The sequence below is a fragment of the Phyllopteryx taeniolatus genome, chromosome 5 (assembly GCF_024500385.1).
Source record: "Phyllopteryx taeniolatus isolate TA_2022b chromosome 5, UOR_Ptae_1.2, whole genome shotgun sequence".
In the NCBI taxonomy this organism is placed as follows: Eukaryota; Metazoa; Chordata; class Actinopteri; order Syngnathiformes; family Syngnathidae; genus Phyllopteryx; species Phyllopteryx taeniolatus.
Window position 1 is genome coordinate 4,348,691 of NC_084506.1, and position 13,133 is coordinate 4,361,823.

Sequence of the window (13,133 nt, forward strand, 5' to 3'; positions counted from 1 at the left end):
AACACTTAGGCCTACTGCGCTACTGTGTTTTATTGCTGGTCGTTATGGTGGTGCTTGGTGTAGCGGACACGCCATGAAAAGATGACACCCAGCAACCCAGTTTCCGGCTACCTCCGCTGCACGCCGAGGTCGACGACCAGGTGGTTAAAAAGCTCCTCGGTGGCAAGTCCCCGGGGGTGGATGAGATTCGCCAGGAGTTCCTCAAGGCTCTGGATGTTGTAGGGCTGTCCTGGTTGGCACGCCTCTGCAACATCGCGTGGACATCGGGGACAGTGCCTCTGGATTGGCAGACTGGGGTGGTGGTCCCCCTTTTTTAAGAAGGGGGCCGGAGGTTGTTTTCCAACTACAGGGGGATCACACTCCTCAGTGACGTGACTTACATAACATAAAAACAATGCAAATATGAATTTTAACCGACCACATCACATCTTTGTCCTCTGACCTTTAAAGGTTACGGAAAGACCGCATATTTGTCCAGTTGTTTTATTTCGCAGGGGTCTCCATCTTTTTTTCCGACTTGGTCAATACTGGAGATTCGGGAGTGACGTCATTCACAGCGCCGACTTCCCACTTCCAAGGTCAATGCAGCCTCCTTTCCCCCATAGGTGTGAACAATAGGTAGCTGGAACACGCCCATTTCAGCTGCGTACATGTGCCGAGGCAAAGCGACTGGGGGCAAAGTGTCAGCGCGTTCCCTGTTTGTGGAAGGCACCAAAACAAATTAAGAATGTCAGCACACAGTTGAACGCAAAGCCGCACTAATCACAACAAGGGCACTGGGAATAACCTTTTACAGGTAAAAATGTACTTGTACGTTGACAAAAATGTAAATAATATGAAAATTGGTGAAGAGATGAGCAAGGTAAAACTTCCTTTCAATGTACATGCATTGCCTTTGTTGGGAAAGTTGCCCCCACCAAGGTCGCCGTCACTTAGCACGTCGCGTACCGATTCGCCACAACTAATTTATCCCACCTACCGTCTTCATGGACCAATAACGAAAGAGCTAGTCGTCATCGTCCAGTATGACTGGCTAGTATTTCTGTGACGCGCAGCAGTCTCTGGAAGCTATGCGTTTCATTGCTCGTACGGTTAGCTACTGCTGCCCGGTCTATATTCGTCGTGCCTGTCGTTTTGTGTTGTGTAATGGCTCATCCCGCTTCTCGAACCGTCTCAGGAGCTCACCGTGGATCGAGGCGGCTACAAGTAGGAAACCAACGAATTATTTACCCCTTGACAATAAATAAAAAGATGTCGAATGTTTGATATTCGGCTGACATTCACTTCTCGCACGCTCGTACTCGGCCTCATTACTTCATCTTCGACTTTTATCACACGTGTCGTACGCGGAGGACAATTTCAGAAACTAGCTGTAAAAAAAAAAAAATAATTACCAAAAAAACAACAAGCTGCTGAATTTGTTGCCACTGCAAAGGTATATGCAATAACGGCGCTTGATTCTACTTTTCGCTTACAGTCTGTGTTAGGGACAGTCTAAATGACACATCCCAGTGTGACAAATCTGTAACAAATCACCGTATAGCAAATAAAAGGTGTTTGTTTTTTTCATTCTGTTTGCTGTAATGGGTGGCAATGGGAGTTCACTACTTACTAAAGGTCAAACTTTGCTGATATATTGCATTATGGCTAAAATGTGTGCAATTAATTAGCAAAAATATTGACTAAAAATCAATAAAAACACTTTCTCATTCTGATTGCTGTAATAGGTGGAAATGGGGGTCCACTACTTACTACAGCTCAAACTTTGTTGATGTCTTGCATTTTGGTTAAACTGTGTGCAATTAATTACCAAAAATATTTAATAAAAATCAATGAAAACACTTTTTCTCATTCCGATTGCTGTAAAAGGTGGCAATGGGAGTCCACTACTTACTACAGGTCAAACTTTGATGACATCTTGCATTTTGGTTTTACTGTGTACATTTTATTTTTTATTTTTTATTTTTTTATTATAAATAAAAAACATTCACCAAAAATCAATCAAAACACTTCTCATGCTGATTGCTGTAGTAGTTGGCAATGAGAGTCCGTTACTTACTAAAGGTCAAACTTTGAAATACTTATTCTGCTCATTTATTTATTTATGTTTTAAATCATTCTGATGTTTATTGAAAAGTCAGCAGGACAGAAAAGGGTTTTGGGTAATAGACCGAGGGACAGAATGGACAAGGGGAACAGGTGTGCAAAGTACAGCAGAACAATAGTTCGTTTAGATATTTGACTATAAATAACATTACAAAGTAAAATCTTCTATGCGAACGGGGAGTACACCCGGTGAGGATATGCAACAGCTAACCAATAGGACAAGATAAGAGAGGACAGAAAAGGACAGGACAGAATGTGGGAAATGAGCAAGACAGTGCTACGCATGTGTGGCGCGGTGGGATTCATTTTTGTGTCTAAACACCTGGAAGAACCTGTGAGTTGACATCGTAATATAACCTGTGTTATTATTAGTTATCCCAGCATAAGCGATTTAAGCCACTAGCGTGTCTATGGACGTTATTGGTGAATGAGCACCATATCACATGCATGTTAGTCAACTGGTGTACGGAGTTGCTGTGCCGGCACAACGAGGAAGGTTGGTTCCCCCTCCCCCCAGGGGGGCCAAGCCAGTGAGCCCATTCTGTCGGGGACCTAGCCAGGGGGACGCCACCCACTCCCCAGTCCCTCAGCCCAACCGAGCACCCCAACCAGTTACAAAAGGAGGGGCAAGGGTACCGGACCACCACCCCACACACCCAATTGACCCCACACCCCACCCAGCGCACCCCACCGCTACCGCCACCCCTACCACCGCCAGACACCATGGGAGCCCCAAACACCAACTGGGCCCATTGCAGGAGCCAGCTGGCAGCCGAAAAGGTCACAGCCCAACGGCAGTGAGCCCATATCAAGCACCTGCCACAAGCAATGACGGGCAAGGGTGCCAGGAGAGGGGAGAGGAAGGCGGTCATCCAAAGGGGTTGGGACCCCCGTCTCCCCGTGGCCCGACAACTGAAGGGGGGGGGGACTGTAGGCCTCGGGAGTCAAGCCAAGTGCAATGTGAATACCCACCACCCTATTACTATAATTTCCAGGTCCCTGACTAGCAACCATTATTCCTGCACCGTGATTCTGTGTGATGGGGTGTCACGCATTACAATTGGGGAGACTGGTGGGGGTGAGGCGAGACAGTCACGGGGAAATGATCAGAATCAGAATCATCTTTATTTTGCCAAATATGTCTAAAAAACACACAAGGAATTACGAAACCAGACAGTCAATTGACAGAGAATACTTTTGAGACATAAAGACATTGAGAAAAACAGTCACTGAGCAATAAAAGGTTGCTGGTAATGCTGGTACATATTATTAATATTTTTTTTTGACAATTGTGCAAAAAGATGCAGACTCCTCTAGCAATTAGAGCAGTTTGAATGACTAGTAGAGCAATAGTCCGGAGCAATGACCATTGTGCAAAGGGTGCCGAGACTTCAAGGAATGTATGTAGTTTAAAGTGACTAGTGCGATAATCTGGGACAATGTCGATTGTGCAAATGTTGCAGATACTCCTCAGTCAGTGTGCAAGTGGGGCAGATGCTACTCTGGCATGAGTGGCCAGTTCTGGTCAACACGTCGCAAGACTACTACAGTGAGTGCACGGGTAATGTATAATTGGCCCGACAGAAATGTGGCTGTTTAAGAAGTTGATGGCAAGAGGGAAGAAGCTGTTGGAATGTCTGCTACTTTTAGTTTGCATTGTTCGGTAGCATCTACCTGAGGGAAGAAGCTGGAAGAGCTGTTGACCAGGATGTGAAGGGTCCAAGAGGATTTTGCACGCTCTTGTCTTAGTTCTGGCAGCGTGCAAGTCCTCAAGGGTGGGTAGGGGGGTACCGACAATCTTTTCAGCAGTTGACCTCCAACCGTCAGCAGTTGACCTGCAACCGTCAAGCCTACCCAGGCCAACCACCCTCCCCAAAGGATGTGCGAATGTATGTGGTGCATTAAAAATCCGCAGGAAAAAGGCATGGCGGCCCAGAGAGCAGGCCGGAGTGCCGGAACACTTGACCGAGTGTCCTCCCCAGCCCGACACTGGCCTCCCCCCACTGACGTGTCTATGATACATTAAAACTGGAGGACTGGCAGGGCAGAGAAGGGGGCCGACCAGACCGGAGACCAGCACAGAAGAACCAGTACCAGGCCCGGTGTCCGCCGCATCATGTCTCATGCCAGCCCCCCAGGAGACTCTGAATGAGATGCGAATGTGCCCAATGTGCGAAATATGTACAGTGTGAATAATAAAAATGTGTTGTGCGTGTGTGAAGAAAGAGGCTAGACTCAGCGGGCCGTCCCGACCGGCTGGAAGACCACAGAGAACCCCCTGCCCCAGCCACCACCGACCACCACCCAGCGACCAGAACAGGGCACAGAAGGTGGGCCCGTCCAAGGCAGGCCACACCAGCACCCTACCATAGGCCCCAAGTCAGCTGGGGACCCCACATAGCCCGAGCGAGAGAGAGGCGACGACCACGGCAGAGCGCCCCGGGGAGAGGGAAGAGGAGGACACAGGGCCAGGATACAACAGCACGGCTCCCAGCCCCCAACCCGGAGACCAGGACGAGGTATCCAGAGTGGGGCCAGCAGGCACCTACCCAGCACCCAGGGATGGAGAGCAGATTATTGATTTTTGGTGTATATTTTTGACAATTATAGCTTTTTGGTGAATATTTTAGAATTTTCGTAAATATTTTTGACAATTAATTGCACAGTTTAACCAAAATACAAGATATCTTCAAAATCTGATCTGTAGTAAGTAGTGGGCTCCCATTGCCACCTACTACAGTAATCAGAATGAGAAAAAGTTTCGTATTGATTTTTGGTGACGGTTTTTGAAAAATTGCTCACAGTTGAACCAAAATGCAAGATATAAGCAAAGTTTGACCTTGACAATCTTCCTCGAACAGTGGATTATGATACCTTCACCCCTGCTATGTGGAGGTTGGCATTGATGTCACTGACTGTTGTCTTTGGGTGATTTTTCACAGCTCTCAGAATGTTTCCATCATCAACTGCTGTTGACACCCTTGGCCGACCTGTTCGATGTCTGTTGCTCAGTACACCAGTAATTTCTGTCTTTTTCAGGATATTCCAAATTGTTGTATTGGATATGCCCAATGTTTGTGCAATAGCTCTGATTGAGTTTCCCTCTTCTCTCAGCTTCAAAATGGCTTGCTTTTCTCCCTGACACAGCTCTCTGGTCTTAATTTATACACACACACACGCATGTGTGTGTGTGTGTGTGTGTATGTGTATATATATATATATATATATATATATATATATATACGTGTGTGTGTATAAATTTAGGGAGGTAAAACAATCAAATATTGATTTGTTCCCTTTAAATTGATTTTTTTAAATGCAAGAATGTCCATGATAATCAAAATGGCTGAATTTGCAACAGCCTCACCTCGCTTCAAATTCTGTAATCCGTCTCTAACTGGCTACTATTTCTCTGCCAAGCTGAATTGTATGTGCTTTACCATTAAGAGCAGAGACAGTCTTGAATGAGCTTCCCTTTGTTACAATTGTATTATTGTCTGGATACAAATGTATGTTTGGAACCAAAGTATTTTTCACTATTTTCATTACATGATGCATTGCACATGCCAACACTTTATACATATATACAGCACAACCAGGTCATGTAACGCCAACCTCCTTGACAAATATGCGCTGCCTGAGGGTTTGTGAGGGGTTGGCGAAGCACTGACTATCTCTGTACCGTAACATGCAGTAGTACAGTAGTATCGTAAAGCTTCCGGATCAGAAGTTCCGTTTACCTTTTTTTGGAATGAGGAACACTGACTACTGCTGCCGAAGGTATGGAGGGATTATACTTCTCACGGATGCGCAGAAGGTTCGGTACATATTAGTTGGCATCGGGGTGGACTTATTGCAGTGTGTCTGTTTCGCTTTAACATGCCCGATGTGCCGACTGACGTCTGACCCTGCAGTCTGCTGTCAGTCGGGCACATTGACCGACCGTCGTCTTGGTATATTGAGTCCTTTAAAATTATTAGTCGCAAGGTCTCAATATACCAATCTGGTTGGGGAGGGATAACATGAAAACAGAGAATTGAGGACAGAGGAGCTTGCAAATATGGTAATGAGCGTCACCCCTCACATCACCAAACTCAACCCCTCCACAGTCTTATACTTGCATCATCTTGATCGATAGGAGGGAAGCTCTAACATGTAATCAGAGGAATTAGGACTAAGGAGCTTGCAAATAACAATTGACATTGACCCGAAATATTTTCTGTATTTTTGTACATAGCTGTATACAAGCATAATACCATGGATGTGACCAACTGACAGCATATCATGGGCAACAGTGAGAGTGTGGTGGTGCAAAAGCGACTGTCCCGCTTCCGTCCAGAAGATCGGCCAGTGATTGAAGGAATATTTGACCGCCTTCAGGGCAATGTTTTGGTCCCTGCAGGAGCCCAAAAGAAAGCAACAGCAGGAAACACTCTCACCTTTGAGATGCTGCAGGTAGTACGAGCCATATGACACAGATAAGCAACTTTTGTTGATCTTCATGGCTTCCAAATAAAGAATTAAAAAAAATATTTGTAAGTCTATATAAATCATATAGCATTGCATGAAAAAGACTTTTTATTTTTTAATTTACATTTTTTTAAAATTGTATATTCAAATGCAATCGTTGATCATTCTGTGTTCCCAGTCCTCCATGTGTATGCTGGCACCAGACTCCATGGTAAGGAGATCATACCAGGGCATGTGTAGCATTGACTTTGGAGCAACAGCAGGTGGCAAAGTCAGTACATCTGCCGCTTCAGGAGTGTGTCGCGAGCAATTGGTCATCTTCCTAGCAGACACCCTGCAGGGTACTGCAGAAGAGCGAGCTCCTCTTGTTATGGCTATGTCCCAGGGTGGCGCATGCTCCAAGGTTGTCACCTATGAGCAAGTAACAGAGGTGAGGACAGGGTCAGTAGAACTCATTGTTGTCATATCCACCTTACTCATGTGTTTTCTTTCATAGTTCCTACAGGACCTTATCTCTGCTGTAGTTCAGATTCTGGTCTATAAAGGACTCCTTCAGGGGTGGAAACCAGCCAAAATGGGTGATGGTTCTCAGTGTGTCAAACTCTTGGCAGAGCAGTTGTGTTCAGAACTAAAACCCACAGGTAAACAGGTGACTTTTGCAGTTTTAAATTTTTTATATATACATATGTGTGTGTATAGCAACCTTCAGATTACGAGACTGATAAAAAGGTTTCTCGTCACTTCTCCTAAATTTTATCCACATAAAAAGCGACGTGGTGCCCCTCTTAATAGCTAAAATAGCTTGATTTATAACGCTGTAATTTAAAATTACGCTAAACCGGAAGTAGGGCAGGCGTCGCGTCCATCTTATTCTTTTCCCCTAAATTAATTACATTTTTGTTTAACCTGTATACGCTACAATATATATATAATATGTAGTGCATATGGATTTGGGATAAAACGTAATTTATTTGAGAAATAAATGCCTGCGTTCAATTCCGGGTTAGTCCAATTTACGTTTTAACTAGACTTTACACCGATCTGATCGGTTTGATCGGTAACGGACGATAATTAGTATTTTATGCTGATCAGCTTTCATGTCATAATTCTCCAAGCCGATCAATGACATCATCGATCAGCTCCGCAAGAGACATTTACTCTGCGTCGCCATCGCATATGAATCCAAAAGCTAGTTTATTTTTAGCCTTGTCTTGTGGCGTAGTACTGTAACTATCTGACGGCCAATCATCTTTTTCAATGTTGTCGGTGAAAAAAACACGTCTCTGTGGGACTACAGTATTTTGCGGTGTCTCAGACAAACAACACGTAAGTTATTTGGAGTCTGTGCACAACTGAAGTACGTCGTAGGGAACGTCATCTAAATTCTTCAACACAACAAATTTGATCGGGCACCTGAAGAATGTACACAAGGAGGAGCATGCCGCGTTCAAGCAACGCAGCGTGGGGGAAAGAAAAATTAAAAAAAAGGAAAAGCCAAACAGATACAAACACCCGTCCATATAATCGGGACAGTGACAAAGTCGGCATGTCATTAACAGTATTTGTATTTAATTACAGTAAGTTAGCACCCATTATTTCTGTCATGTTGTAATGTTGATTTGACCTAAACTTATGTCTGTGGCCAATCCTTGAATGCCCCCCTAGAGGTCATTGATGTTTTCACTTTTGTCTAAAATCCAGGAGAATACTTTAAGATACTCAGTATACAGTACAAAAGTATATATAATAAATGAACAAGTTATGTAACTAGACCAGTGATTTTCAACCTTCATGGAGCCAAGGCACATATTTTACAATTGAAAAATCTCACTGCACACCAACAAACAAAAATGTCACAAAAAGTGGAAACATTAATTATTGTAAGTACTCCCTGCCATCTAATAGAAGAGCATTTATTTGTTTTGTCTGTCACTATGCCTCACTGGCACAAATTGATGAACAAAATACATTATCTCTTGAGCAATTACGTAAAATTTTATAATTTCCCACTGCACACCTGAAGAGCACTCACGGCACACTTGTGTCCCCGGCACACTGGTTGAGAATCACTGAACTAGACACATTGCCCCATCTTGTGATCAGATCGGTGATCGATTATCGTTTTTTTAAACTTGCTGATCGGTGATCGGCCCCAAAAGTCCTGATCGTGTAAAGCCTAGTTTTAACGTTAAAATCAGACTATTTTATCTCGTAAAGAGGCATCACGTCTCTTTTTAAAAAGTGACGAAAAAAACCTCTATGTCTCATAATCTGAAGGTTGCTACAGGAATTAAATAAGAATCCTAGATCCCAGAGGTCTCTTATCGTATCTAAACACACAAACGATACAGGTAGTGGGGTTTATATAAATTTGTATGAAATCTAACGGGTCTAACTACAGGGAAACAAAGCAGAGGAAAGGAAAACAAGGTACAGGTAAGCATTCGTAAAGCAGGTCAAACTGTGCGGTGTGCAATGCATAAAGATGGGATTCCTGTTGCAGTTAATTTAAACCCAAATATGTACCAATCTGTACTTTAGTCAACCACACATTGGCCTTACATTGCGTGGAACACAATTTAGGCAGGCTGGTCGATCTCCCGGATGATTGGCCGGTCCAGTCGAGGACAGTTGGTTTTGACAAAGAAAGGGGGAGAAGGGAAAAAAAAAGCTTCAAGTGCAAAGCGGCCGAAGCCCGTGAGTGGCATGGTAAGCGGGTGCTCGGAGCTGATGTGCTCCGACCGTTTCCTTCCCAATGGAGCTTTGTCCGTGAGATGCCCAAGCACCCGCATGGTAGCTCGGCGCTGGCAGGGTGTCCCGCGGCAGGGGAAGGTCAGGCGCGTCCTCGTGGTGAGAGGTGGGGCTTCCTGGCTGGGCCAGGTTCTTCGGCAAGGTTGAACGAACGAGCGAGAGCGAGCGCCAAGGACAAAGGAGCTTTGGCCTTTTATGCACAAGCCCGAGAGAGGGAAAGTTCTTAAAATGTCACACAACTTTCAAATTCGGTGAAGCTGGTCCCGAGTGTTGTTGCTGTTGGGAGTAACCCTCCAGTTCCCATCAATTGTCCCAGAGGTCTTCAGTTGCATTTCGAAGGGCAAATGGTCCTTTTAACTTTTATCTTGCCATGCGGGACCAGCGGATTTTCAAACTTTTTGGGTCGGTATCTTGAGCCCTGCACACATAGGGGGTCTTCTGAATACTGGGAGCCCAGGTTTCTGGAGTAACTGTTAATTAATTTAAAGTCCGGGTGAGAAGTCAGGATTCTCTGGTCTCCGCTTTGATGAGCTCCTTCAAACTGGCTGGTAATTCATTTAGCGTCCGTGTGAGATAAACCAGGCATTCCTGTGACCGTCTGTCTCAGCGGGGGAGCGGAGACAGGGATTCAACCCAGTCCGAGATTGGGGGTTATGGTTCCATCTGGCGAGAGCATGTCCGTTTTATATATTTAATGGAAAAGCAACAGAGGCCAGAACAGAGCAGGGCCAGGCCATTCTGGTACTTGCAATGGAAAAGCAGCATGAGTTGTCGGGGCATTATGCCCCTGGTAGGGTCACCCATGGAAAACAGTTCCTAGGTGAGGGACCAGACAAAGCAGTGCTCAAAGATCCCCTATGATGAATACAAACATTGGAAGATGTTTTCTCTTGCCTGGACGCAGGTCACCGGTGCTCCCCTCTGGATCCAGGCCAGGAGGTGGGGCTTGATGGCGAGCGCCTGGGGCCCGGGCCGGGCACAGCCTGAAGAGGCAATGTGGGTCCCCCTTCCCATGGGCTCACGACATGTTGGATGAACCAAGGGGGTCGGGTGCAATGGGAGACGGGCGGCGGCCAATCTGATCCCTGGCTACAGAAGCTAGCTATAGGAGGGTTGGCACTGAATCATGAAACTTCTTAGCCAATTTGGCTAAACAGTATAAAAATCTCCTAGCCACACGTGTGTAGTTAGCCACAACTTTGTGTGTTTATGTGTAAACCATCAACCACACTTCGCCAGTCCTCATTACTAGAAAGCCGATAGCTTTAACAAGGTGGGCCCAATTAAAACTACCTCGTCATCATTCAGGAGTAGGGCTGAACGATTTGGGAAAATAGTTAGTTGCAAGTTGTTGTTGTTTTTTGTTTTTTTTTGGGGGGGGGGGTTCTTTTAAACACATATTGTGATTGTGATTTAGCATGCGATTTTTCAGAAGGAAGTTCATCATTAGCAAACACGAAATAAATTATTCTATGGTATGATCAACACAACATTGGATGTAGCCAACAAACAAACTTTTTCCTGTAGGCCTGGCCTAAATTTTATGATGAATTGATATGAAGAACACATCTTTATTTTACTATTGAATTGTAAACAGAAAAATCTTCAATCATTGTAGAATATTGACTGAGCGATTTCCTTATAATAAGAAGGATCGTAAGGACTTTATCTAGAATTTACTCAAATTCTAAATTTTTGTGGTAAATATTAGCAGGCTAACTTTAGCTGTCAGATAATTGCAATGGATTTCAAAAGCAGGATAAAGTGGTCTAAATTACATAAGGTAGGCAGGGAGGAGGCCATGACTATGTTTGTCTTGGTCCCCCAAATGATTAGCTAGCTACGTCTAGCACTGCTTCGAGCCAGCTGCCGCTGCTTGGCATGCCAACTAAAATGGGATTAGCGACTCATGCATTGATGAAGAAGGCAGCTAGCTCGCTGTGAGAACTAATGTGAATTGCTGAACACACTGCCCATCGACATTTCAAACGTACATCGCGGTAATAAATAATAAGCCCGTGAGCCTGACTGCTTAGCCAGAAGCGGCTGGCCGTTAGATTGAAGCATTTTACAAAGCGGGGGAGGAGGGGGATAAACAACACCGTTCACACATGACAGAATGAGCGTACTCACTTTAACTTTTATCAGGAAGGGCTTTTGGGTTTTGACGAAGGCAATTTAGAATCACCAGCGTGGTGAACGTGGGCAATATTTACTTCGCCACATCCTATTTCAATTAGCCATTGGCGACGTGGCGAACGGGCAGCGCGAACCCTTCTCTCGGGACAGGGAATGTTAGGATGGGAATGTTTCTTTGGCAGGGAAACAGCCTGAGCTGGTGTGCGAGGTTGAGAAATTCGGACGAGACATAGTGGGGCTTGCCTCCACACAGAACTTGGGCTCTGGTACCATTCTTCTTGAGAGGGGTTGGACTCTCTTCCACTCTGGAGTTGCCTGCGATGAGATGCGCCGAGCTAGTGTGAGCATACTGATTGACCTACGTCTCGGTGCCAGTACGTTGGGGTTCACCCCAGTGGACAATTGTGGGGAAGATGCCCGTCTGACCTGGCAGACCCAAATGTATTGTGAGGGTCTCCTGGGAACGTCTGGCAGAGTCCCCTGTCATACGAGTTTCAACTCCCACCTCCGGTAGAACTTTGACCATGTACCGAGGGGGGCATTGAGTCTGAGTGGACTATGTTCCGCGTCTCCATTGTTGAAGCGGCCGACCGGAGCTGTGGCCGTAATGTAGTCGGTGCTTGTCGTGGCGGCAATCCCCAAACCCATAGGTGGACATCAGCAATGAGGGAATCAGTCAAGCTGAAGAAGGCATTCCATTGGGCCTTTTTGGCCTGTGGGACTCCGGAGGCAGCTGCCGGGTACTGGCTGGCCAAGTGGAACGCAGCTTTGGTGGTCGCTGAGGCAAAAACCCGGGTGCGAGAGGAGTTTGGTGAGGCCATGGAGAACGACTTCTGGGTGACTTTGGGAAAATTTTGGTCCACCATCTGATGTCTCAGGGAGGTGAAGCAGTGCACCATCAACACTGTGTATAGTGGAGATAGGGCGCTGATGACCTCGACTCGGGACGTTGTGAGTTGGTGGGGAGAATACTTCGAAGATCTCCTCAATTCCACTGACACGGCTTCCCATGAGGAACCAGAGTCTGGGGTCTCTGAGACGGGCTTTCCTATCGCTGAGGAGTGGGGCTGGGGCGCTGCTGACCTAAACTCGGGACGTGAGTTGGTGGGCTGAATACTTAAAATACCTCCTCAGGTCCCCTGACACGCTTTCCTATGAGGAAGCAGATTCTGGGGACTCTGAGGTGGTCTCTCCCATCTCCGGGGTTGGGGTCACCAAGGTGTTTAAAAAGCTTCTTGGTGGCAGGGCCTCGGGCGTGGATGAGATCCGCGTTATGATCCGAACGGGACGCATATGCACCGAACCGAAACAGTCTTAACTGAACCGTTAGGACTGTTTTCAAAAACTGTTCCACCCCAAATGTATTTATTAGACACAGTGGAGGCGCTGTAGGAGTGTTTTGATGTCACAGACTGTTTGTATGTTTTTAACATAACACATTTTTATATTTTAATTCAACTGAATATTATTATTTTTGTTTTGTGTTTTATTTTGTATTTGTATTATTTACCACACTTGGTTTCAACTGCTGTTGTATTTTAACAAGCTCTATTAAAAAAAGTTGACTTGAGGTAAGTTGATTGTGACAAAAATGTTTCATTTTCTTGAAAGACCAGGGAGGCTATGATATTGCCTGTTTGGAGGACTGGCTCTTCAGAGTACCCCAA

At 45.5% G+C, this 13,133-nt stretch overlaps 1 protein-coding gene across 3 annotated transcripts in view; it reads left to right on the forward strand.

Annotated features, from left to right (window-relative positions):
• The first annotated feature begins 1,049 nt into the window (after positions 1-1,049).
• Positions 1,050-13,133, forward strand: part of meak7 (MTOR associated protein, eak-7 homolog) — a 24,263-nt gene continuing 12,179 nt past the window's right edge. For 2 of the 3 annotated variants that reach the window (XM_061773471.1, XM_061773472.1), the window contains exons 1-5: positions 1,050-1,206; positions 6,344-6,561; positions 6,755-7,006; positions 7,073-7,217; positions 13,078-13,133. The exon at positions 13,078-13,133 is cut by the window's right edge and continues 156 nt beyond it. In XM_061773471.1, coding sequence (XP_061629455.1) covers positions 6,391-6,561; positions 6,755-7,006; positions 7,073-7,217; positions 13,078-13,133 — 624 coding nt within the window. In that variant the 5' untranslated portion in view covers positions 1,050-1,206; positions 6,344-6,390. Of the gene's footprint in view, positions 1,207-6,343; positions 6,642-6,754; positions 7,007-7,072; positions 7,218-13,077 lie in introns of those variants that run through there. The other variant, XM_061773473.1, reaches the window with a different exon arrangement.